We start from the raw sequence: 27547 nt of genomic DNA on the forward strand, positions 1-27547 counted from the left end.
ACCGCTTGTACCTTACGGGGTCGCGGGGTGCTGGAGCCTATCCCAGCTGCACACGGGCGGAAGGCAGTGTACAGGTTGCCACCTCATCACAGGGCCAACAACAGACAACATTCACACTCACAGCTCAATTTTTGTTTCATCTGACGTTCCTCCAGAAGGTCTTATCTTTGTCCATGTGATGTCAGATGAAACAAAAATTGAGCTGTTTGGCCACAATACCCAGCAATATGTTTGGAGGAGAAAAAGTGAGGCCTTTAATCCCAGGAACACCAATTCCTAACGTCAAGCGTGGTGGTGGTAGTTATGCTCTGGGCCTGTTTTGCTGCCAATGGAACTGGTGCTTTCCAGAGAGTAAATGGGACAATGAAAAAGTAAGATTACCTCCAAATTCTTCTGGACAACCTAAAATCATCAGCCCGGAGGTTGGGTTTTGGGCGCAGTTGGGTGTTCCAACAGGACAATGACCCCAAACACACGTCAAAAGTGGTAAAGGAATGGTTAAATCAGGCTAGAATTAAGGTTTTAGAATGGCCTTCCCAAAGTCCTGACTTAAACGTGTGGACAATGCTGAAGAAACAAGTCCATGTCAGAAAACCAACACATTTAGCTGAACTGCACCAATTTTGCCAGGAGGTGTAGTCAAAAATTCAACCAGAAGCTTGCCAGAAGCTTGTGGAAGGCTACCAAAAGCGCCTTATTGCAGTGAAACTTGCCAAGGGACATGTAACCAAATATTAACATTGCTGTATGTATACTTTTGACCCAGCACATTTGGTCACATTTTCAGTAGACCCATAATAAATTCATAAAAGAACCAAACTTCATGAATGTTTTTTGTGACCACCTAGTATGTGCTCCAATCACTCTATCACAAAAAAATAAGAGTTGTAGAAATTATTGGAAACTCAAGACAGCCGTGACATTATGTTCTTTACAAGTGTATGTCAACTTTTTACCACTACTGTGTATACTCCCCTGCCTTTCAGTCTAGTTGCGAGTTTGTTGCCATGCATGCCACGTCCTAGTGTTCCACGTATGTATTCTTGCCTTTCTGTTACTGAACCATGCCAAACGTTTGACCTGGCCTGCTGCCTCACGAATTTGTTACCTCTGCCTTCGTTTGGACTGCCTTCATGTGTATGGAACCCTGCCTGGAATAAACCCACCTGTGTCTGTTCTGCCAACTCTGCCTTTGAGTCTAGCTCCTTCCACCAGCGAGCCCCGGCAATTTATTTATCTTGTTTTTTCTCTGTTCTTAATACCTTTTTGTGTTTTGGATTATGTAAATAATAAATACAAATAATATAATATATTGTTGTGTTGGTGGCGGGTTTTGGGGGAAGTCTTTATTTGTGTGAGGGGGGGTACAAATATAGCCAGAATTACATTAAACTTGCTGATACTATCCAATATTAAACAAACACACAGATATATTAATATTGTCACTCTGTTTGCCTATGGCACTAAATGTTTATTTTTAAATGTATCGTACAAATAAAAGTCATGTGACTGTTCTTTATGGCTGTTCCGACATTAACCAGCAAAGGGCGACAGCGAGTGAGAGACACTAGGAGCGAAGAAGAAGAAAAGGAAGACGAAGAAGATAATTACGGAAGTGTTGTAGGAAGCTCTCTGTTGATAAGGAGTAACTTTTTTTATTTACGGTTGATTTCTAACAAGATAACAAACAAATGACTTTATTGACGTTTGTGTTTAATGTGTGAAGGGAGAGTGCTAACTGTTAGCTTCCTGGCTAATGTATTTTATGTAACTCATGCTCCTTTTAAGGTTGTCAAAGACAATAAAACTGGTAAAAAAATACAGTAATACAGGTAAGACTCGTACAATACAAATAAACACATCATTGGATCTATATTTCACTTCTGGGGATGGAAAATGCATCATTAATACGCTTATGTTTCTACTCTGAAATTGTTCATATTCATGTTGTGAAAGTAATTTATTCACATGATGTAAGGAATCTACAAGTACGTTCCTACTACATACTTTTAATGTTTTTCCAGACCTTAAATACCGAATAAGGTCGCAGATTCTTATAGTTGCTTGTTTTGGTGAATATTATACATTTGCTTGTTGTTTTGGTGAATATTATACATTTGCTTGTTGTTTTGGGGAATATTATACATTTGCTTGTTGTTTTGATGAATATTATACATTTGCTTTTTGTTTTTGTGAATATTATACATTTGTTTGTTGTGTTGGTGAATATTATACAATTGTTTGTTGTGTTTTTAGGACTTCTTTATTCTTTTTTTGTGTGTGTAGATGGCGACAAAGGTGTTTCGCAGCCCTGCTCGTCATGGCTACGCGGTGGAGGCGTCGCCCTTCATTCCCTACAGGCTGGCATGTGCAGCCTCCCAGCACTACGGCATTGCAGGTTGCCATGGTGACGCCATTCCCAACCTGCCGCTTGACCTTTAACTTATGTGGACTCTTTGCAGGTTGTGGCTCATTGCTGGTGTTGGATGACACGCCAGAGGGAGTGCGCCTTGTAAGAAGGTTAGTTTTGATCACAACGTGTCATCACGAAGTATCACTCATTAATTGCCGACATCTCGTGTCAGCTGGGAATGGAACGATGGCCTTTTTGATGTTGCGTGGAGCGAAGCCAATGAGCACGTCTTAGTGGCCGGGGGCGGAGATGGCAGCCTGCAGCTTTGGGACACGGCCAATCACAGCGCGCCCCTAAAGGTGGTGAAGGAACATACACAAGAGGTGATGCACACACCACGCCATGGAGGTGGAGGAGTGTTTCTGTGAGTGTGTGTTTTCATTATGTTTTTTTGTGTGTGAGGGCAGGTGTATGCGGTGGACTGGAGTCAGACGAGAGGAGACAACATCATTGTGTCGGGCTCATGGGATCACACTGCCAAAGTGGTCAGTTTTTTTGTTGGTGCTGCCTAGTGTGACCTATGACCTCACTGAAAAACTTTCTCAATGCCCCCCTAAACCCCACGCCCACCCACCAGTGGGACCCTGCTTTCGGCCAATCGCTGAGCACACTTACGGGTCACCAGGGGGTCATCTACAGTACCATTTGGTCGCCTCATATCCCAGGATGCTTTGCCTCAGCCTCAGGTCAGTCACTATTTGACCACTGTCAAAGGTCAAACAAACACGGCATGCAACACACACACACTTGTGCACGTTAAAAAAAAAGGATCTAAGTGACCAAAGCTCACCACCAGGTGGCACTGGTGGACTATATATGAAGCAAGGCAAGTTTATTTATAGAGCACAATTCAAAGTGCTTTACAGAAAATTAAAAGAAGGCAAAATAAAAACATTGAATCATAATTCAAATGAAAAATTATACATACAGAATGTGTGTGTTTGCTAAGGTTCTGGTTCTGTTCGTGACACATATTTGGCAAAGTCACATGACACCTTAAGTCGTGCTCCACCCCCTACGCCGATCTGGATGAGAATTATTAGTTGGGACCCTGAGGGATGCCAGCGCTCATTATCTTTGCCGCTTGCATGGAAGTCCTGGGGGGGCGGGGCTAGCAGCTGATGGATGTGTGCTTTCGTCTGCTCATAGATGAGATAGTTGATCCAACAAGTAAGCAAGCGAATTCACTTAATGAGTTTGTGAGCTGTTGCTATCTCTGAGAAGTTTTTAGATTTAAAAGGAAATTATTTTACCTCATGTCCATCAACACTCACTAACAACCCGTTAACCGCATGCTTAAAACATGATATTCACACATTAACATCATGCTAACAACCTGCTAACCACACACAGTATGCTAACCACATACTAACAGAATGCTAACTACATGGTAACCACACGCTAACAACACACGAACAACTCATTAACCATACACTAACAACATGCTTACTGAAGGCTAACAGCCAGTTAACAACATGCTAACTGCACGCTAACATCAATGTAACAGGCTTACAACATACTAATCAAATGCCAACAGCATGCTAACATTACGCTAACTACATGCTAACACAATGTTAACGACATGCTAACTGCACACAAACAGGTCTGAGCAGCATCCTTTTATCCAAAAGAGATATCTAAAAGTAGTGTTGAGTGTGTGACAGCTGAATAATGGAATGGATGGCTGCGACATCTCCGCTGGAATGAAAGCGCATGTTGCTTGGTGACCCAATGTCCGGAGGGAAAATGGCCGCCTCAGCGGTTTGCCTTGAAGTCGCACGTTCTCAATAATGTCAGTTATCTCCCAGGAGCAGCTCCGTAATCCCCCTCAAATGCTGCACACGCCATAGTCTTCTCACTAAAGGCCACCAACGTCCAACATGAGCACTATTTTTTTATGTTTGCTTCCTGGCACTGTGTGTGCGTGCATGCGTATGTGTGCTTGCTCTCGTGTGTGCGTGCAAATGTAAGTGTATTTTCCATGCACACGCATCAAAGTTGTGTGTGCTACTGAACTATGGTCTTGAGTCAAGCAGTCAAACATAGCTGCTGTTGTGACCCAAACGTGCCGGTCTTATCTCACCATGGAGGCGGTCATGGAGGTGCATGTGCACACAGCTGCAAAGGCTGTGCACTTCAAACCTTTTTCCACAGCCGCCCACACGACACGACGCTCCGCTCGCAACGTCCTGGAACTTCTGGAAGCTTTTTCTCCTTTTTTCCTTGAACGGATTAGTCAAATGTTGGAAAAAAATCTTTGAGGAAGTTAACGATGTTGACTTATCTTGATGGAATCATAACATTTATCTTGTGTGTGTGTGTGCGGGCGTGCATGCGTGTGTGTGCGTGTGCGTGTGTAAGAGAGAATTGGCAAGCAGATGTTGAAAGGGCAGTGAGCACAAGTAAAAGATGAAGAAGAGGATGATGATGAATGGTCTAATCTCCTCCTTCTTCCTTGCAGGAGCACACATATTCACCTCTTCCTCGTTTATTAAGCCTCATAATAATAATAATTTAATCCTATTAAAGAAATCTGCTTGCACGTGCTCACTCATCATCTTCATCATCATCATCGTCATCACAAGTATTGCACAGGAACATTTTATAACATGCTGCTGCAATAGGAAAACTTCATATTAGCTTGCTGACCATTCATTATTATGATGACTCATCACACACCTCACCTCACTCATTCATCCATCCGTACATTCATCCATCCATCTATTATTGTATCTGTAGATTCATTCATGTATTCATTCATTCATTTGTCTTCATCTGCACATTCTTCTTTTAGTACAGTCATCACTTATTCATCCATCTGTGCATTCACTCATCTATTCATCCATCTATTCATCCATCCATTCATCCATCTTCACAATCATTCATCCACCTATTCATCCATCTGTGCATTCATCCATCATCTATTCATTCCTCCAATTGTATATTCATCCATCTGTACATCCATCCATCCATCCAACAATACAACTATCTAGCTCATACTTGCCAACCCTCCCGATTTTCCCGGGAGACTCCCGAATTTCAGTGCCCCTCCCGAAAATCTCCCGGGGAAACCATTCTCCCGAATTTCTCCCGATTTCCACCCGGTTAACAATTTTGGGGGCGTACCTTAAAAAGCGCTGCCTTTAACGTCCTCTACAACCTGTCGTCAGGTCCGCTTTTCCTCCATACAAACAGCGTGCCGGCACAGTCACATAATATACGCGGCTTTTACACACACACAAGTGAATGCAATGCATACTTGATCAACAGTCATACTGTTCACACTGAGGGTGGCCGCATAAACAACTTTAACACTGTTACAAATATGCGCCACACTGTGAACCCACACCAAACAAGAATGACAAACACATTTCGGGAGAACATCCGCACTGTAACACAACAGAACAAATACCCAGAACACCTTGCAGCATCAACTCTTCCAGGACGCTACAAAATACACCCCCGCTACCACCAAACCTCGCCCCCTCAACCCCGCCCACCTCGACCCCGCCCCCCCACATCAACCACGCCCCCGACACTGCCGCGCCCCCCGCCCCCATCTCCCGAATTCGGAGGTCTCAAGGTTGGCAAGTATGATCTAGCTGTACATTCATCCATCCTTTTGTACAAAGCCCGTTTCCATATGAGTTGGGAAATTGTGTTAGATGTAAATGTAAACGGAATACAATGATTTGCAAATCATTTTCAACCCATATTCAGTTGAATATGCTACAAAGACAACATATTTGATGTTCAAACTGATAAACATTTTTTTTTTGCAAATAATCATTAACTTTAGAATTTGATGCCAGCAACACGTGACAAAGAAGTTGGGAAAGGTGGCAATAAATACTGATAAAGTTGAGGAATGCTCATCAAACACTTATTTGGAACATCCCACAGGTGTGCAGGCTAATTGGGAACAGGTGAGTGCCATGATTGGGTATAAAAGTAGATTCCATGAAATGCTCAGTCATTCACAAACAAGGATGGGGCGAGGGTCACCACTTTGTCAACAAATGCGTGAGCAAATAGTCAAACAGTTTAAGAACAACGTTTCTCAAAGTGCAATTGCAAGAAATTTAGGGATTTCAACATCTACGGTCCATAATATCATCAAAAGGTTCAGAGAATCTGGAGAAATCACTCCACGTAAGCGGCATGGCCGGAAACCAACATTGAATGACCGTGACCTTCGATCCCTCAGACGGCACTGTATCAAAAACCGACATCAATCTCTAAAGGATATCACCACATGGGCTCAGGAACACTTCAGAAAACCACTGTCACTAAATACAGTTTGTCGCTACATCTGTAAGTGCAAGTTAAAGCTCTACTATGCAAAGCGAAAGCCATTTATCAACAACATCCAGAAACGCCGCAAGCTTCTCTGGGCCCGAGATCATCTAAGATGGACTGATGCAAAGTGGAAAAGTATTCGACATTGTGTCATCCGGACCAAAGGGGAAGCGAACCATCCAGACTGGTATCGACGCAAAGTTCAAAAGCCAGCATGTGTGATGGTATGGGGGTGCATTAGTGCCCAAGGCATGAGTAACTTACACATCTGTGAAGGCACCATTAATGCTGAAAGGTACATACAGGTTCTGGAACAACATATGCTGCCATCTAAGCGTAGTCTTTTTCATGGACGCCCCTGCTTATTTCAGCAAGACAATGCCAAGCAACATTCAGCATGTGTAACAACAGCGTGGCTTCTTTAAAAAAACAGTGTGGGTACTTTCGTGGTCCCCCTGCAGTCCAGACCTGTCTCCCATCGAAAATGTGTGGCGCTTTATGAAGCGTAAAATACGACAGCGGAGATCCCGGACTGTTGAACGACTGAAGCGCTACATAAAATAAGAATGGGAAAGAATTCCACTTTCAAAGCTTCAACAATTAGTTTCCTCAGTTCCCAATCGTTTATTGAGTGTTGTTAAAAGAAAAGGTGATGTAGCACAGTGGTGAACATGCCCTTTCCCAACTACTTTGGCACGTGTTGCAGCCATGAAATTCTAAGTTAATTATTATTTGCAAAAAAAAAAAAAGTTTATGAGTTTGAACATCAAATATCTTGTCTTTGTAGTGCATTCAATTGAATATGAGTTGAAAAGGATTTGCATATCATTGTATTCCGTTTATATTTACATCTGACACAATTTCCCAACTCATATGGAAACGGGGTTTGTACATTCATCATCCATCTATTCATCACTCCTTACATTCATCTACCCGACTTTTCATTCATCTGTACTTTCATCCTTCCACCTATTCATCTATCTGTACATTGAGCGATTTACCTATTCATCCAGCTGGACATTTATCCATCTCAGCATGCATCCATTATTTTGTAAATCCATTCATCCATCCATCTATACATCAATTGAATAATTCATGCATTCATTCATTTGTGCATTTATTCATCAATCAGTTCATCCATAAATGTATCCATCCATACCGTATCAATTTAATTTATTCATCATTACATCCATCTGTCCACCCGTCCATTTGTTGTTAATTCATTCATTCATTTAGAGCTTATTCTGTTCACAGAGATGACTATGGGTCACATGACTTTAGATCAGCTGTATGAACCACTACATCGTTGTTGACGCAAATACAGTATGGCTAACATCCAAGCTTTATTGGGAAATGGACATCAACAGTGGTTTGTGTTTGTGTGTTTGCGCTCAGGTGACGGGACGTTACGTGTTTGGGATGTGAAGGTTGGCGTGTGTCGATTGGTCATCCCGGCACACGATGCTGAGATTCTGAGCTGTGATTGGTGTAAATATGACCAGGTGGCTTTTATGTTGAAAAGGTGCTTTAGTGTTAATGTATTCACCACGTATTGACAATGTGTGTTTGTGTTTGTGTGTGTGTGTGAAGAATGTTCTGGTCACAGGTTCAGTGGACCGGAGTCTGTGTGTATGGGACCTGAGGAATGTCAGACAACCTGTCAATCAGATGAAAGGCCACGCCTACGCAGTCCGAAGAGTCAAGGTATACAGCTTGTGCCAGCCACGCTAGCAACTTCACACTGTTTATGTTTGTGCCTGCGTCTGCGTGTGCGTGTGTGTGTGTGTGTGTGTGTGTGTGTGTGTGTATGTGTGTGTTCTTGAATTTCTACCCTTCTTGAGACATCAACAAGGAAAAGTACCTTCCATATGAGGACCGGTGAACAAGTTAGGACTGAAATCATGGTCCCAATACGGAAAACCATTGCATCTAATAGAGAATGTCTCACTTGCACCCCTGGTGGTGAAACCTATCAAGATGAGTGTGGTCCCAAAAAGGAGGGATTTTTCAAATTGACTTTGTGTCTGTTTTAAAAGTGCTCCCCTTCTGGCCAACATTTGAAATAACAAGTGTGTGTAAAAATTTTAAGTGTTCCCCCTCTGGCCAACATATGAAATAACAAGCGTGTGTAAAAATTTGAAGTGCTCCCCCTCTGGCCAACATATGAAATCACAAGTGTGTGTAAGAAATTGAAATGTGCCCCCTTTGGCCTAAATTAAAACAAACAAACCAAAAAAATGTATATAGAGACATACCGTTATAACTTGAAGTAAATAATGAAGATTAAAAAACAATTAAAAACAAAAAATTAAAAAATCATTAAAAGCTTACCTTTTTTATATTTGCATAGTATGTATATATTATTAATGTTGTAAATACAAATCTTTATATATCTAGAAAGAGTGGTCCCAAAGAGGTATGCATTTTTCGGAGGTCTCAAAAAGGTAAGAAATACAAGAGTGTGTGTGTGTGCGTGTGTGTGTGTGTGTGTGTGTGTGTGCGCGTGTGTGCGTGTGTGCGTGTGTGTGCGTGCGTGTATGTGTGTGTGTGTGTATGTGTGTGTGTGTGAGAGAGAGGGAGAGAGAAAAGAAGCAGACATCAGCAATGTTTCCAAGCTGTGAAAGAGAGTAGAGATAAAAAAGATGAATGTGATTATAAGTCAATAACATGCGGTTCGGATGAATGAATGATCAGGAGGAACATTCCAGATAAAGATGTCTCTTGTCTCCCTGTGTGTGTGTAGTTCTCTCCATTCAGTGCCAGTGTGTTGGCCTCGTGCTCGTACGACTTCACTGTCAGGTACACACACACACACACACACACACACACACACACACACACACACACACTAAAGCAGAAAGAAGTCTTGTAGATGCTACAGGATCTAGTAAGTGAAATCTATGATTGTCATACATGAAGGTGTGTGAGCACCTTGATGGCAAAGCTGCGGTTGCGTTACAGGAAAGTACAATTCTTCCAGACGGTTCCACAGCTGAATGCTTTTCTGCTGACACTTGAGTCATCTGCAGCAATCACTGAGGGGGTCCACATCACCTCGTTATGTCAGATGAGATGGAACATCCCCTCATCAAGCATCATGGGAACGTTTAATAACGCGTGTCATCTTACTGATCACCATGAGGACCACCAAGAAAGGAATGAAATGATATATTTTCTTCCACTACAGATTAGAATTAGTGTCTGTTGCATCAATGGTCAACATCCTCTCATCTTTGACCTCACTCAGGGATGTTTGTCACAGAGGAGGTTGAATGACATGATTATGCTGAAGGCGTCAAATGATGGCTCGCAAGCATGGAGGCTGGAGGCCAAGATGGCGGCCATGACAAGCGCTCTTTCATCAAGCCTTGTATTGATCTTAAACGCTCTGCTCAGCTGTTTTATTAACACCCACACACTCACACTTGCCTGCAGTTACTTTCATCTTGTAATGCAAGTGGTCAGTGCTACATGCTACATAGTTGTTCACGTAAACCATATTGGATGCTACGTAGTTGTTCGCTGAACTCACCTTTCCCACTAACCCCTGATGTCATCTTACAGCCACTAGCTAGCACTCAACTCTTCTTGATGGGTGACCTTTGACCTCTTTTTGCTGGCACGTCCTGCTGGGTTGATCATGTGACACCATCCATTGTGTGGGTGGCGCGGTGATAGCGCGTCCATGCTAATAAGAGGCAGGCCATATTTGCGTTCAATAGCGAGTGTGAGCTCATCTTCATTAGTGACACACAAAGCTGACAGGTGAACACACAACCACAACAATAGTGGCGCAATCATTTGTTACCATGGCGATGCCGCACAAAAGAAAACGTCATTGAATGCCACCTAGACAAACACACACACCCAGTTCCATGTACCGGTAGTCATGCCACATCAGCCTGAATCACTGGTAATGTAGTTGTTAACGCACTTCATCCAACCAGTACCACCACACCCCTTTTCACATTGCATTAGATGACCAGTGCTAGTGGTACATGTGTGTAGATTAATACTATGATTGCTATAGTGGATCATGTAGATTAGTTATATGATCGCTATAGTGGTTAATGTAAATTACTATGACTGCTATAGTGGTTTATGTGTTTTACTACAATGATCTGTGGTGGTTCATGTACTGTAGATTACAATGACTGCAAAAGTGGTTCATGTATTTTATTACAATGATTGCTGTAGTGGTTTATGTAAATTACTATGATTGCTATAGTGGGTAATGTAGATTATTACCATAATTGCTACAGTAGTTCATGTAGATTACTATGATTGCTATTGTGGTTCGTGTAGATTACTTATATGATCGCTATAGTGGTTCATGTAGATGACTATGATTGCTATAGTGGTTTGTGTAGATTATTTATATGATTTCTGTCGTGGTTCATGTAGATAATTTATATGATCGCTATAGTGGTTCATGTAAATTACTATGTCTGCCATAGTGGTTTATATGTTTTACTACAATGATCTGTGTTGGTTCATGTAGATTACTATGACTGCAAAAGTTGTTCATGTATTTTATTACAGTGATTGCTGGAGTGGTTAATGTAGATTATTACTATAATTGCTATAGTAGTTCATGTAGATTACTATGATTGCTGTAGTAGTTTTTGTTAGGGGTGTAAGGGTACACAAAAATTTCGGTTCGGTACGTACCTCGGTTTAGAGGTCACGGTTCAGTTCATTTTCGGTACAGTAAGAAAACAACACAATTATAATTTTTTTGGTTATTTATTTACCAAATTTGTAAACAATGGCTTTATCCTTTTAACATTGGGAACACTATAATAATTCTGCTCACGTTAATCCACAATAAACTGCCTCAAATTGTTGCTCAGATTAAATAAAATGACAAAATTTATTACAGCATTTCGGAAGCCTGTAGTTGATTTTTATTATGTAAATGTTATATTTTTATCAACATGTGATAGCAGGGACCCTGCCATTCAAAACTAGGCTGCTCCATTACTAATGATAATGTAACTATAGCTGAAAAATAGTACAATAGCAATAGGAGAGACTATTCATCCCTGAAGACCATGGAGGTCATTTAGGCTTAATGATGCAGTTACATTATTATATCAGAAACTCTTCATTTAACATAATGTCATTTTTTGCTGCTTCAGCACAGCTCAATCAACACAGAAAAAGGTAAAGTGAAATAACAGACAGACAGGGCTTTGCTGCCCGTAACACACACACACACACACACACACACACACACACACACACACACACACACACACACACACACACACACACACACACACACACACACGCACACACACACACACACACACACACACACACACACACACACACGCACACACACACACACACACACACACCGCAAAATGAGCTAACGTTATGCTAAAAGCGAATTAGCCTTCACCTCAAGCCAGGACTGCGAGCGAGCTGAGCTGCAGTTTATATTTCTAGAAGGTCAACGGGCTCATATTGATGTTACTAGTAGTTGATTGGAAGGTGTTTATTATAATTTGGGGAGAGTCCGCTGCCTGATGCTTACCGGCTAAACGCTAAGCACTGACTACATGCGCTCTGAATACGCACTGCTGATTGGCTGCCTGATGCTTACCTGCTAAACGCTAAGCACTGACTACATGCGCTCTGAATACACACTGCTGATTGGCTGTTACCGCTCTGTATGTAACCAATCAGATGGTTGTGTGGGTGGAACAATGCTGGGTGCTGTGTACTGACAGAGACAGGCAGAAGGAAGCGGAGCAGCTTTTTAAGACTTTAGCTTAGCTTAATATGTTCGTGTGGAAACTCGTTCGGTACACCGCCAAACCGAACCAAACCCCCCGTACCGAAACGATTCAATACAAATACACGTACCGTTACACCCCTATTTTTTGTAGATTATTTATATGATCGCTATAGTGGTTCATGTAGATTACTATGATTGATGTAGTGGTTCATCTAGAATACTCTGATTGCTCAAATGGTTCATCTAGATTACTGTAATTGCTCTAGTGGTTCATGTATTTTTACTACAATGATTGCTATAGTCTTTCATGTAGATTATTAATATGATCGCAATAGTGGTTCATGTAGATTACTATGATTGCTATAGTGGTTCATGTTGATTAATTATATGTTTGCTGTTGTGGTTTATGTAGATTACTATAATTTCTATAGTGGTTTATGTATTTTATTACAATGATTGCTATAATATGTCATATAGATTATTCATATGATAGCTATACAGGTTAATATAGATTACTGTGATTGCTATAGTTTACATGTAGATTATTCATATGATCGCTATAGTGGTTCATGTAAATTACTATGACTGCTATAGTGGTTCATGTATTTTTACTACAATGATCTGTTTTGGTTCATGTAGATTACTATGACTGCAAAAGTGATTCATGTATTTTATTACAATGATTGCTGTTGTAGTTCATGCAGATTACTATGATTGCTATAGTGGTTAATGTAGATTATTTCTATAATTGCTTTAGTAGTTATTGTAGATTACTATGATTGCTATAGTGGTTCATGGAGATTATTTATCTGATTGCTATAGTGATTCATGTAGATCACTATGATTGATGAAGTAGTTCATGTAGATTACTCTGATTGCTAGAGTGGTTCATGTAGATTACTATGATTGCTATAGTATTTCATGTAGATTATTTGTATATGATAGCTATACTGGTTCATGTAGATTACTATGATTGCTGTTGTGGTTCATGTATATTACTATGATTGCAATCGTGGTTCATTGTTTTATTACAATGGTAGTGGTTCATGTAAATTTGCTATGATTTCTATAGTGGTTCATGTAGATTATTACTTTATTGCTATAGTAGATTACTATGATTGCTATAGTGGTTTTTGTTGATTATTTATATGATCGCTGTAGTGGTTCATGTAGATTACTATGACTGCAAAAGTGGTTCATGTATTTTACAATGATTGCTGTCGTGGTTCATGTAGATTATTATGATTGCTATAGTGTTTAATGTAGATTATTACTATAATTGCTATAGTGGTTAATTTAGATTATTACTATAATTGCTATAGTAGTTCATGTAGATTACTATGATTGCTATAGTGGTTTGTGTAGATTATTTATATGATCACTATAGTGGTTCATGTAGATTACTATGATTGATGTAGTGGTTTACGTAGAATACTTTAATTGCTAAAATGGTTCATGTAGATTACTAACATTGCTATATAATTTCATGTATATTATTTATATGATAGCTATACTGGTTCATACAGATTACTATGATTGCTGTAGTGGTTCAAGTAGATTACTATAATTTCTATAGTGGTTTATGTATTTTATTACAATGATTGCTATAATATGTCATATAGATTATTCATATGATAGCTATACAGGTTAATATAGATTACTGTGATTGCTATAGTTTTCATGTAGATTATTCATATGATCGCTATAGTGGTTCATGTAAATTACTATGACTGCTATAGTGGTTCATGTATTTTTACTACAATGATCTGTTTTGGTTCATGTAGATTACTATGACTGCAAAAGTGATTCATGTATTTTATTACAATGATTGCTGTTGAAGTTCATGCAGATTACTATGATTGCTATAGTGGTTAATGTAGATTATTTCTATAATTGCTTTAGTAGTTATTGTAGATTACTATGATTGCTATAGTGGTTCATGGAGATTATTTATCTGATTGCTATAGTGATTCATGTAGATCACTATGATTGATGAAGTAGTTCATGTAGATTACTCTGATTGCTAGAGTGGTTCATGTAGATTACTATGATTGCTATAGTATTTCATGTAGATTATTTGTATATGATAGCTATACTGGTTCATGTAGATTACTATGATTGCTGTTGTGGTTCATGTATATTACTATGATTGCAATCGTGGTTCATTGTTTTATTACAATGGTAGTGGTTCATGTAAATTTGCTATGATTTCTATAGTGGTTCATGTAGATTATTACTTTATTGCTATAGTAGATTACTATGATTGCTATAGTGGTTTTTGTTGATTATTTATATGATCGCTGTAGTGGTTCATGTAGATTACTATGACTGCAAAAGTGGTTTTTGTTGATTATTTATATGATCGCTGTAGTGGTTCATGTAGATTACTATGACTGCAAAAGTGGTTCATGTATTTTATTACAATGATTGCTGTCGTGGTTCATGTAGATTATTATGATTGCTATAGTGTTTAATGTAGATTATTACTATAATTGCTATAGTGGTTAATTTAGATTATTACTATAATTGCTATAGTAGTTCATGTAGATTACTATGATTGCTATAGTGGTTTGTGTAGATTATTTATATGATCGCTATAGTGGTTCATGTAGATTACTATGATTGATGTAGTGGTTTATGTAGAATACTTTAATTGCTAAAATGGTTCATGTAGATTACTAAAATTGCTATATAATTTCATGTATATTATTTATATGATAGCTATACTGGTTCATACAGATTACTATGATTGCTGTAGTGGTTCAAGTAGATTACTATGATTGCTATAGTGGTTAATTTTTTTGTTACAATGATTGCTGTAGTGGTTCGTTATTTTATTACAATGGTTGACCATATACTGGTCATTTATGTTTTGCACATTATGTAAATTTGGATTTGGAGATCATTTTATACAATAGATTAAGATGCTTTATACAAGGCCCATGGCATCAGTCAAAACCAATAATCATATTTCAGAACCTTTTTCGTTAAAAAGAGGAGTAAAACAGGGATGTCCTGCATCTGGATTATTATTTAATTTGGTTATTGAACCCTTAGCTGCAAAAATAAGAAGTGAAAATAATATTCATGGTATAAAAATTGGCTCTCAGTATAATAAGCTATCGATGTATTGTGACAACATAATTCTCTACCTGTCACATGTTAACTCCTCTCTTCACTATATCAATAATGTCATCACTGAATATGGCTGTTTATCAGGGTATAAAGTTAATTGGGACAAATGTGAAATATTACCACTTAATAAACACTGCAAGAAATCACAAGTTCAGAACTCCAAAATTAAATGGAAAGAGGCAGAAATCACATATCTAGGACTACATATTACACCAAACCTTTATACAAGCAGAGATCTAAATCTTAAACATTTAAAAAATAAGATAGAATCCAAAATGGAACGCTGGTCACGTCTCCAAATATCACTTTGGGGTCGGGTGAACATAGTAAAAATGAGTATACTGCCAGCAGTTAATTATATACTGAAAATGATGCCTGTCCTAATTAATAAAAGTTGGTTTAAGAAAATACATACAATGATATCATATTTTATATGGTGTGGAAAGAAGGCCAGATGTTCATACTTAAGGTTGTCTTGTACACAAGATAAAGGAGGACTACAATTACCAAACTTCTTACATTATTATATCTCCTTCGGTTGTGAACAAGCAAGCCACTTATTTCATTCTTCTGCAGATAAGGACTGGATCAACATAGAAAAAAATATGTTCATGAATTTGTACATTGATGTGGGGAGCTTATATTATATTAAAAAAATACCTAATGAATTGAGGCAGAGCCCAATAGAAGCCACCTTTAACATTCTAAAACTGTGCCAGAAAATACAAGGAATCAACCCAATGACATCTGTCAATCAACCGCTTTGGTACAATCCTAATATCATAATTAATAAAAATGTGGTTAAATGGACAACATGGAAAGACAGAGGTATTACTAAACCTCATTATATTATTAATAAAAACTCTTTTAAACCGTTCAATGATTTAGTTGATCAATATAATGTACCGGGCAGCACGGTGGAAGAGGGGTTAGTGCATCTGCCTCACAATACGAAGGTCCTGAGTAGTCTTGGGTTCAATCCCGGGCTCGGGATCTTTCTGTGTGGAGTTTGCATGTCCTCCCTGTGACTGCGTGGGTTCCCTCCTGGTACTCCGGCTTCCTCCCACTTCCAAAGACATGCACCTGGGGATAAGTTGATTGGCAACACTAAATTGGCCCTAGTGTGTGAATGTGAGTGTGAATGTTGTCTGTCTATCTGTGTTGGCCCTGCGATGAGGTGGCGACTTGTCCAGGGTGTACGCCGCCTTCCGCCCGATTGTAGCTGAGATAGGCTCCAGCGCCCCCCTGTGACCTCAAAAGGGAATAAGCGGTAGAAAATGGATGGATGGAATATAATGTACCCAGAAATAATTTTTAAAATTTTATCTCTTTAAAACACGCTGTAAATAAATGCATATCCTCTGAAAGTAGGTCCTTAAATAGCCATGAACTGGAATATGCACTTTTTAATCAAGATACAATTAAGAAATTAATTAAACTATTTTATGGAATAATAAATGAACACTACACTAGAAATGCAAATGATGCATGTGTTCAGAAATGGATGATGGACTTAAACATTTTAGATGAAAGAGACATATCATGGAATGATATTTGGAAAAATGCCAATAAGCCCTTTAGAAGCATTAAAGATAAGCTGACTCAATTTAAGATGTTGAATAGATTGTATTTTACATCTTCTCAGCTGTTTAAAATTGGTGTAGTAGATAGCAAGTTATGTATGAAGTGTCGGGCAGCTGAGGGAACTCTTGTTCATTTATTGTGGGAATGTCAGAGAATAAAAGAGTTATGGTTGAAAACAACAAAAGTAGCAATCAAATTCCTTAATATAAACATCCCAATGACACTGCAAACTTGTATTCTTGGGGATCTCCATCAATTTAGTAATGTGTCATCAAAGAGTAAAAATGCTTTTCTTTCAATATGCATAATAACAAAAAGGGTAATATTTAAAAAATGGATATACAGTATGTTGATAGTCCAACTCATACTGACTGGTACACACAAGCTATGGAGATGATATCAGTAGAAAAAACTGCATTTAGTTTAGATAATAATGAGTCATATATTGGAATATGGGATCCATTATTTAAATTTGTTTTAACTATTAAATGAACCAAAATATGACTTATTATATCTTTGTGAAAAATATTGGACACAGTGTGTTGTCAAGCTTATGAGATGCGATGCAAGTGTAAGCCACTGTGACACTATTGTTCATTTTTAATTATTTTTTAATTTTTTATTAATGTTTTTAATGATAATATCAATGAGGGATTTTTAATCACTGCTATTTTGAATTTGTTACTAATGTTGATACTGTTGTTGATGGTATTCATTTTTGTTATGCTACTTTTGGATTGTTTCGTGTCATGTTTGTGTGTCCTCAATTGCTCTGTTTATTGCTATTCTGGGTGTTGCTGGGTCGGGTTTGGTTTTGGAGTTGGATTGTATGGTGTTTTTGTGTGTTGTTTTGTTGAATTGATTAATAAATTCATGAAAAAAACACAAAAACCCCCCCCCCAAAAAACAAACAATGGTTGCTGTAGTGGTTCATGTATATTGCTATGATTTCTATAGTAGTTCATGTAGATTACTATGATTGCTATAGTGGTTTGTGTAGATTATTTATATGATCGCTATAGTGGTTCCTGTAAATTTCTATGACCGCTGTAGTGGTTCATGTATTTTTATTACAATCATCTGCGGTGGTTCATGTACAGTCGTGGTCAAAAGTTTACATACACTTGTGAAGGACATAATGTCATGGCTGTCTTGAGTTTCCAATAATTTCTACAACTCCTATTTTTTTGTGATAGAGTGATTGGAGCACCTACTTATTTGTCACAAAAAACATTCATGAAGTTTGGTTCTTTCATGAAATTATTATGGGTCTACTGAAAATGTGACCAAATCTGCTGCGTCAAAAGTATACATACAGCAACATACATGATCAATTTTGGTGATGTAGAAAAGTTACTGTGACGATCTGTCACTTCCTTTGTTTGTTTCCTTTAGGGCTGCGAATCTTTGGGTGTCCCACGATTCGATTCAATATCGATTCTTGGGGTCACGACTCGATTCAAAATCGATTTTTTTCGATTCAACGCGATTCTCGATTCAAAAACGATATTTTCCCGATTCAAAACAATTCTCTATTCATTCAATACATAGGATTTCAGCAGGATCTACCCCAGTCTGCTGACATGCAAGCAGAGTAGTAGATTTTTGTAAAAGGATTTTATAATTGGAAAGGACAATGTTCAACTGATTGCAATAATGTAAATTTGTTTTAACTATTAAATGAACCAAAAATATGACTTATTTTATCTTTGTGAAATTATTGGACAGTGTGTTGTTGTCAAGCTTATGAGATACGATGCAAGTGTAAGCCACTGTGACACTATTGTTCATTTTTTTTTAAATTTTTATAAATGTCTAATGATAATGTCAATGAGGGGTTTTTAATCACTGCTATGTTGAAATTGTAACTAATATTGATACTATTGTTGATAATATTCATTTTTGTTTCACTACTTTTGGATTGTTCTGTGTCGTGTTTGTGTCTCCTCTCAATTGCAGTTCTGAGTGTTGCTGGGTCGGGTTTGGTTTTGGAATTGGATTGCATCGTTATGGTATTGCTATGTATTGTTTTGTTGGATTGATTAATTAAAAAAAAAAATAAATAAATAAATCAGCACTCATCAGTGCTCGAAGATAGCTTTATGTTGGTAACTATTACATGCAAGACTGCTTCCCTCTCTGTTTGGAGTAATAAACTCATCTTGTCCTCCTGGTTCTTGCATCTTGGGGTCACAAAAACTGCAGCCATGCGAGTTCCTAACAGTGTCTTCGAGCAAGACTGGAACCTCGCAACAACCCCTGTCGGCGACGCACAGCCGATGTTTTGGACCGCACAATTCATGAAGGACTTAAAAGCCAAGTTTGTGCTGTCCCAGGCCACAGCAGGCTCGGACCTTCTCCCTCCACCGCCGCCTTCGCTCCTCCCGGCTCAGCCGCCGGTTCTGGATCTCCGACCTGTTCAGCCACCGCCGCCATCTTCCCCGTCGCCTGCTGTGCAACCTCCTGTACCGGCTCCATGCCGATCGCCTGTGTCGGCGCGTCAACCACCGGTTCCCAAACCGCGTCGCACGCCGGTCGCAGCACCACGTCTTACCCCGTTCACGGCACCACGACGACCAACACCGGCTGAGCCCCCAGCACCCGTTCCTGCTCCCACCGTGATGTCCCTCCTGGCCTCCTGCTGGGACTCGGCGAGGGACGTGTCGTTTTCCCTCCTCCTGGCCCCCTTTTGCCCGTCCCGGCGAACCCGGGGACACCGACAACCTGGAACTCCTTCTCCCAGTGGTGGACGGCGTCTGGCAGCCGCCTAGTGGAGGTGGGGGGGCTACTACCGGCAGCGGTGCAGTGAAGCACACGCCGCTGTCATCCCCGCCATCGTCTCCTCTCACGAAGACATCATCGTCTCTGGCGGGCTTTCGCACGGGGCCGCCATCTTCCTGGTCGGCAGAGGATCCACCCACAACAACATCATCATCTCTGGCGGGCTTTCGCAGGGCGCCGCCATCTTCATCGTCGTCAACTCCGCCCATGACGCTGTTGGTGTCATCATCCACCGCTCCTCCCACGACGCTGTCATCGCCGCCGGCCACACGACTTTCTCTTCCTCGGCCAAGAAAGTGGCCGTCTGATGGACTTCCTCCGCGCTATCGACAGCGAGGCGCAGGACCCGGGCATGGACTTTTACAACTGCTCGTGCTCCGGTACCACTCACTTCCGTCTCCTTGTCGGCCACTGACGTGGCCGTTCCGTGGTCACCCGCCTCGCCAGATGCAGCGGCGTTCAACGCGTCGCTGCCACCTGACTCCCTCGCTGGCTGCGGGGACACTTGGCTTGGCGACCCTCCGCCAATTCCTCCCTACGCCCTCCCTTGACTTTTGAACTCTTTCCGTTTTTTTTTCTTGCCGACATCTGGAATCTGTCCCATAGAGGGGGGGTCCTGTGACGATCTGTCACTTCCTTTGTTTGTTTCCTTGTTTTTGTAATTGCTTCCCATCAGTGCTCTTATTTTAGTTTTCACTTCCTGCTTGTCATGCTGAGCACTGTGTTTTTTTCCTCACCTGCCGTTGATTGGCAGCGAGTCCACACCTGCTACCAATCAACATGTGTCCTATTTACTGTATGCCTTGTCTCGAGCACTCATTAGTGCTCAAAGATAGCTTTATGTTGGTAAGTATTACATGCAAGACTGCTTCTCTCTCTGTTTGGAGTAATAAAACTAATTTTACCTGCTCATCGTCCTCCTGGTTCTTGCATCTTGGGGTCACAAAAACTGCAGCCATGCGAGTTCCTAACAGTTACAATCAAATCAAATTAGCTTCATGGCATGGCCTCTTAACTTCATGTGAGTGATTATGATTAATGACACCTGTTGACTTCTCTGATCCCATTTAAAGAGGGCTCATGTGATGCAGTCATTAGACTCGGTTACAAACGTGACAATGTGAAAGTCAAAGGAACTCAGCACAGATCTGAAAAAATGAATCATTGACTTGAACAAGTCAGGAAAGTCACTTGGAGCCATTTCAAAGCAGCTTCAGGCCCCAAGACAATTGTTCGTAAGTATAAAGTGCATGGCACAGTTTTGTCACTGCCACGATCAGGAGGAAAACGCAAACGCAAGCTATTACCTGCTGCTGAGAGAAAATTGGTCAGGATGATCAAGAGTCAACCGAGAACCACCAAAAAGCAGGTCTGCAATATATTGGAAGCTGCTGGAACACAGTTGTTAGTGTCCACAGTCAAGCGTGTTTTGCATCGCATGGACTGAGAGGCTACCATGCAAGAAGGAAGCCCTTGCTTCAGAAACGACACCTTAAGGCTCGTCTAAAGTTTGCTGTTGATCAAACATAAGACCTTCTGTAGCAAAGTTCTGTGGTCAGATGAAACAAAAATTGAGCTGTTTGGCCACAATACCCAGCAATATGTTTGGAGGAGAAAAGGTGAGGTCTTTAATCCCAGGAACACTATACCTACCGTCAAGCATGGTGGTGGTAGTTTAAGCTCTGGGCCTGTTTTGCTGCCAATGGAACTGGTGTTTTACAGAGAGTAAATGGGACAATGAAAAAGGAGGATTACCTCTAAGTTCTTCTGGACAACCTAAAATCATCAGCCCGGAGGTTGGGTCTTGGGCGCAGTTGGGTGTTCCAACAGGACAAGGACCCCAAACACACGTCAAAAGTGGTATAGGAATGGCTAAATCAGGCTAGAATTAAGGTTTTAGAATGGCCTTCCCCAAGTCCTGACAATTGTGAACATGTGGACAATTATGAAGAAATAAGTCCATGTCAGAAAACCAACAAATTTAGCTGAACTGCACCAACAATTCAACCAGAAGCTTGCCAGAAGCTTGCGGATGGCTACCAAAAGCGCCCTATTGCAGTGAAACTTGCCAAGGGACATGTAACCAACTATTAACATTGCTGTATGTATACTTTTGACCCAGCAGATTTGGTCACATTTTCAGTAGACCCATAATAAATTCATAAAAGTACCAAACTTCATGAATGTTTTTTTGACAAACAAGTATGTGCTCCAATCACTCTATCACATAAAAATAAGAGTTCTAGAAATTTTTGGAAACTCAAGACAGCCATGACATTATGTTCTTTACAAGTGTATGTAAACTTTTGACCACGACTGTAGATTACCATGACTGCTAAAGTGATTCATGTATTTTATTTTTTCAGTTTAGTTCAGTTTCAGTTTATTTTGAACATGCATACGATACAATGTAATGCATCACATATTTCCAGTTGTTTCATTACAGCACGTCCGAAAAGGTAGTAGTAAAAAGCTGATCTTATTTAATCCTACCCTTTTTCATACCATAGCAAGTTTTCCCATTTCCTTGTTCTCTCTAACAGAACAGTGAAAAAAATAAAAATAATACTAATATACCATAGTAACTAAACAATATTAAATACATAAATAATCTTTATCTCAAAAGAAAAAAAAAAAAGGGTTCAAGATGTTCATCATAATTATTGTTTTGTGTACTTTGTGAACACTTGTTGTGACGACCTGTCACTTCATTTCTGTTTGTGCTTCCTTGTTTTGTGTTTATTTCCTATCAGTGCTCTTATTATGATTTCCATTTTCTGCACGTGTCCGCTGAGCTGTTTTCCCCTCACCTGCTGCTGATTAGGCAGCCTTGCCACACCTGGTGGTAATAATCAGCAGGCTTCTATTTATGCCTGTCTCGCGCGCTTTTCAGTGCTTGAGGATTGATTTATGTTTGGACCTTACATGCATGACTGCTTCATTTTCTCTTTGAGTGAATTAAAATCATCTTACCTGTTCATCGTCCTCCTGGTTCCTGCATCTTGGAGTCACAAATACTGCAGCCATGCGAGCTCCCGACACTTGTTGATTGAACAGTCTCTTAAACTGAATCATATTGGTGCTTTGTTTGATTTATTTGGTTAATCCATTCCATAATTTAATTCCACATACGGATATGTTAAAGGTTTTAAGTAATGTACGCGCATACAAATGTTTTGAATTAGATTTTCGTCTAAGATTATATTTCTCCTCTTTTGTTGAGAAGAATTGTTGTACATTCTTGGGTAGCATGTTATAATTTGCTTTGTACATCATTTTAATTGTTTGCAAATGCACCAAATCGTTGAATTTCAATATTTGTGATTCAATAAATAAAGGGTTTTTATGTTCTCTATATCCAACATTATGTATTATTCTAATTGATCTTTTCTGTAACACCGTTACTGAATGAAGCGCACATTTGTATTTGTTTCCCCATATTTCTACACAATAACTCAGATATGGTAACACTAGCAAGCAGTAAAGAATATGAAGTGATTTTTGTTCCAGAACATGTTTTGCTTTATTCATTATTGACGTGTTTCTTGCTACTTTATGTTGTATATTTTTTACATGAGGTTTCCAGTTAATTTTATCATCTATTATTACACCCAAAAATGTGGTTTCTTTTACCCTTTCAATATCTACTCCGTCTATTTGTATTTATGTCTATATTTCTCTTCTACTGTTACCGAATAGCATTATTTTAGTTTTACTGAGATTAAAAAATAGTCTGTTTTTGTCAAACCATATTTTTAATTTGTTAATTTCTTCTATTATTTGTATTAGCTTTTGTGTGTTCTCTCCTGAACAAAACACAGTTGTATTAACCGCAAATAATACTAACTTTAAGTCCTTTGTAACTTTACAAATGTCGTTTATATAAAGATTGAACAATTTTCTTCCAAGTATTGATCCCTGAGGTACGCCACAAAATATTTTCAGCTCTGTAGAAGTGTGTTCGCCTATCTTTACGTATTGCTTCCCGTTGGTTAAATAGCTTCTTACCCAGTTCAAGACCATCCTTTTGATTCCATAACTTTCTAATTTGTTCATTAAGATGTTATGATTAATTGTGTCAAATGCTTTTGTTAAATCCATAAACACTGCAGCAGCACATTTTTTGCTATCTATTGCATTGGTGATCTCCATTATTTCGATTAATGCCATTGATGTTGAGATGTTGGCTCTGTATCCGTATTGGTTGTCTGTGAGTGTTTCAATTGTATTCATGAATTTGTCTAAACTGTTGTTAAGAGAAACAGGTCTGTAGTTTGAACTGCAAACTACTACTATTCAGCCTGTTGTTCACTATTCTTTAATTATTTTAAATTGCCTTTCAAATGTCTATTCTTGGTGTTGGATTTTATCAAATAAATGTCCCCCAAAAATGCGATTTATACTCCAGTGCGACGTATATATGTTTTTTTCCTTCTTTATTGTACATTTTCGGCCGGTGCGACGTATACTCCGGAGCGACTTATAGTCTGAAAAATACAGTATATGATTACTACAGTGGTTAATGTTGTTTATTACTATGATTGTTGTAATGGTCCATGTAGATAATCACTATGATTGCTATAAAGGTTCATGGTAATTATTACTATGATTGCTCGTCTAGTGGTCCATGTAGACTTGAGTAGTGTGGAGTGTGTTTTAGGAGGAAGTAGTGTGTGGAAGGACAAGTGTTGAGAGACGACTGTGCAGCAGTGATAGAGACAATAAAACAGAGCCTGAGGACGGCGGCCAACAGCAGCCAATCACACTAATTGAACCAGTTTCTTTCCCTCTGTGTGTGTGTGTGTGTGTGTGAGTGTGAGTGTGAGTGTGTGTGAGTGTGAGTGTGTGTGTGTGTGTGTGTGTGTGTGTGTGTGTGTGTGTGTGTGTGTGCGCGTGTGTGTGCGTGTGTGTGTGTGTTAGCGAGGCCTGACGCAGCAAACACTCATCCACTTTACAAATGTGATTAAATCTTATGCCAGGGAACACTGACTCTCATTGGATCGGCACACACACACACACGCACACACGCACGCACGCACACACACACACACACACACACACACACACACACACACACACACACACACACACACACACACACACACACACACACACACACACACACACACACACACTTGTGTTCATCAAGTTGTAAAGTCCTCAGCGTATGCTTGTCTTTCAGATTTTGGGACTTGAAGAGTGACCCTGCTCTTATTGGTACTGTGGACCACCACTCAGAGTTTGTGTGTGGGCTGGACTTCAACCTTCACGTCCCTCAACAGGTGTGCTACTGTCAGCTAACTTTAGTCATACACATAGCATACATTTAGCATAGTGATAAAGAACACACATCCAAGGGGTGATAAACCCTCAGGACTCAATTGGTTTCCATGCAACCATTCACAGGCCTGTGTGAATGATACATTATTGGCTAAAAAGCAAGTGAATGTTTGTGTGAAGTGTATTTGTTGTTACACCTGTAGTCTAGTATGTTTAATTCACAACACACTCACTTTCTCAGATGTGGCCATATATGTGTGTGATGGATCACCCTCTTTGCCCACACACGCACACACACACAGTTTCCAGACTGTATTGAAGTGATAAATGTTGTCAGGTCTCCAGAGAGTTCATGTACTAACTGTGTGTGCGCGTGTGTGTACGTGCTGTCAAGGGTCATGTGACAAAGCTTTGTGCTCATGTACGTGATCAGGTGCTGGACTGTTCCTGGGACGAAACGGTGAAAATCTACACGCCAACATGTCTGACTGCTGCCACGACCGGGGCACGCCCACACTGATGTCATGTGACCTCCTGAGGCTGAGATCCAACACGGACATAGTCAATTTTGTGTGACGTCACAGACATGTCTTCATGGAGGCGAATGTCCAATGAGGATACTTGTCACTGTAAACTAAGATTGTAGAGTAATATTACAGACTACCGTATTTTCCGCACTATAAGGCGCACCTAAAAACCACAAATTTTCTCAAAAGCTAACAGTGCGCCTTATAACCCGGTGCGCTTTATTACGATTAATTTTCACAAAGTTTCGATCTCGCAACTTCGGTAAACAGCCGCCATCTTTTTTCCCGGTAGAACAGGAAGCGCTTCTTCTTCTACGCAAGCAACCGCCAAGGAAAGCACCCGCCCCCATAGAACAGGAAGCGCTTCACCCGCCCCCGGAAGAAGAAGAAAAAACGCGCGGATATCACCGTACGTTTCATTTCCTGTTTACATCTGTAAAGACCACAAAATGGCTCCTACTAAACGACAAGGATCCGGATCATAAAAAGACGCAATCTCTCCATCCGCACACGGATTACTACCGTATTTCACAGCAACTGATATTCCTGTGAACTGCACTGTGGAACGGGAGCACGTACGGTGAATATTCGCACCACAGGGAATGAGGAGTCATCCTTCACTGTGGTTCTAGCTTGCCATGCTAACTTCCACCCATCCAAAAGAGACCTTTCCAGCCGGCGTCATCATAAAAGCTAACTCGAAGGGATGGATGGATGAAGAAAAGATGAGCGAGTGGTTAAGGGAAGTTTACGCGAAGAGGCCGGGTGGCTTTTTTCACACAGCTCCGAAGGCGAACACACCTTCACTAAGACGGGCAGATAGCGCCGGTCGACATACGCCAACATCTGCCAGTGGATCGTAAATGCCTGGGCAGATAGTTTCGGTCACAACTGTGGTCCGAGCTTTCCGGAAGGCAGGATTCACAGAACTGCTGCACAACAACAGCGACACTGAATCCGATGACTTCGACGAGGCGGAGCCGGCCATTTTTGGATCCCACGCTTGCGCAACTTTTCAATTCGGACACAGAAGACGAAGAATTCGAAGGATTTACGAATGAAGAATAACTTCAGAAGGTGAGCGCTATGTTTATTTTGTGTGTTGTGACATTAACGTTCGAGCAATATTATGTTGCTATTTATTGCTCTACACCATTTTGAATTTTACTATGTTTGTGATTGCACATTTGCGTACATTTTGGGACAGAGTTGTTAGAACGCTGGTTTTCAATATATTATTAAAGTTTGACTGAACTATCTGACTGTTTTTTTGACATTCACTTTAGCGCAGCGTTTTTTTGACATTCACTTTAGCGCAGCGTAGGCGCGGCTTTTAGTCCGGGGCGGCTTATTGGTGGACAAAATTATGAAATATGTAATTCATAGAAGGTGCGGCTAATAATCCGGTGCGCCTTATAGTGCGGAAAATACGGTAAGTGTAGAACAGAGTATATTGTTAGTACATGTTGTACAATGTTAAAGTATTACAGTGTGTAAGGTGTAGTACATGGAAGTATAGAATGTAGTATAATTGGATAGTGAGAGTGTTTGATTTTTCTAGTAAATGTGTCTACTAATCTTTTGCTGCTAATTGGATTCTAGCAGCTGCTTGATAAGACCCCCACCCCTGAACCCCCCTCGTGGCCTTAAAGTGATTTTATGATGGTTAATTGTGATAATGTTATAAAACCTTTATAAATATTTATAATAATCAAATAGGTCATCCATTTTGTTTCTACTTTCGTTCTTCTGCTCATGAGCCCCCCAGCAAACCAGGGGATT

The 27547-nt window shown here is 40.0% G+C and overlaps 1 protein-coding gene across 1 annotated transcript; it reads left to right on the plus strand.

The window, feature by feature from the left end:
* Positions 1-1599: 1599 nt before the first annotated feature.
* On the plus strand, positions 1600-27435 carry pex7 (peroxisomal biogenesis factor 7). Its single transcript, XM_061929493.1, has 12 exons — positions 1600-1832; positions 2287-2398; positions 2463-2520; positions 2586-2736; positions 2821-2898; positions 2991-3099; positions 8108-8214; positions 8303-8416; positions 9456-9511; positions 25141-25240; positions 25672-25903; positions 27203-27435. The coding sequence occupies exons 2-11, from the start codon at positions 2287-2289 to the stop codon at positions 25756-25758; spliced, it is 972 nt and encodes a 323-aa protein (XP_061785477.1). The 5' UTR covers positions 1600-1832; the 3' UTR covers positions 25759-25903; positions 27203-27435.
* Positions 27436-27547: the final 112 nt, after the last annotated feature.

The sequence above is a fragment of the Nerophis lumbriciformis genome, linkage group LG34, assembly GCF_033978685.3.
Source record: "Nerophis lumbriciformis linkage group LG34, RoL_Nlum_v2.1, whole genome shotgun sequence".
Taxonomy (NCBI): domain Eukaryota; kingdom Metazoa; phylum Chordata; class Actinopteri; order Syngnathiformes; family Syngnathidae; genus Nerophis; species Nerophis lumbriciformis.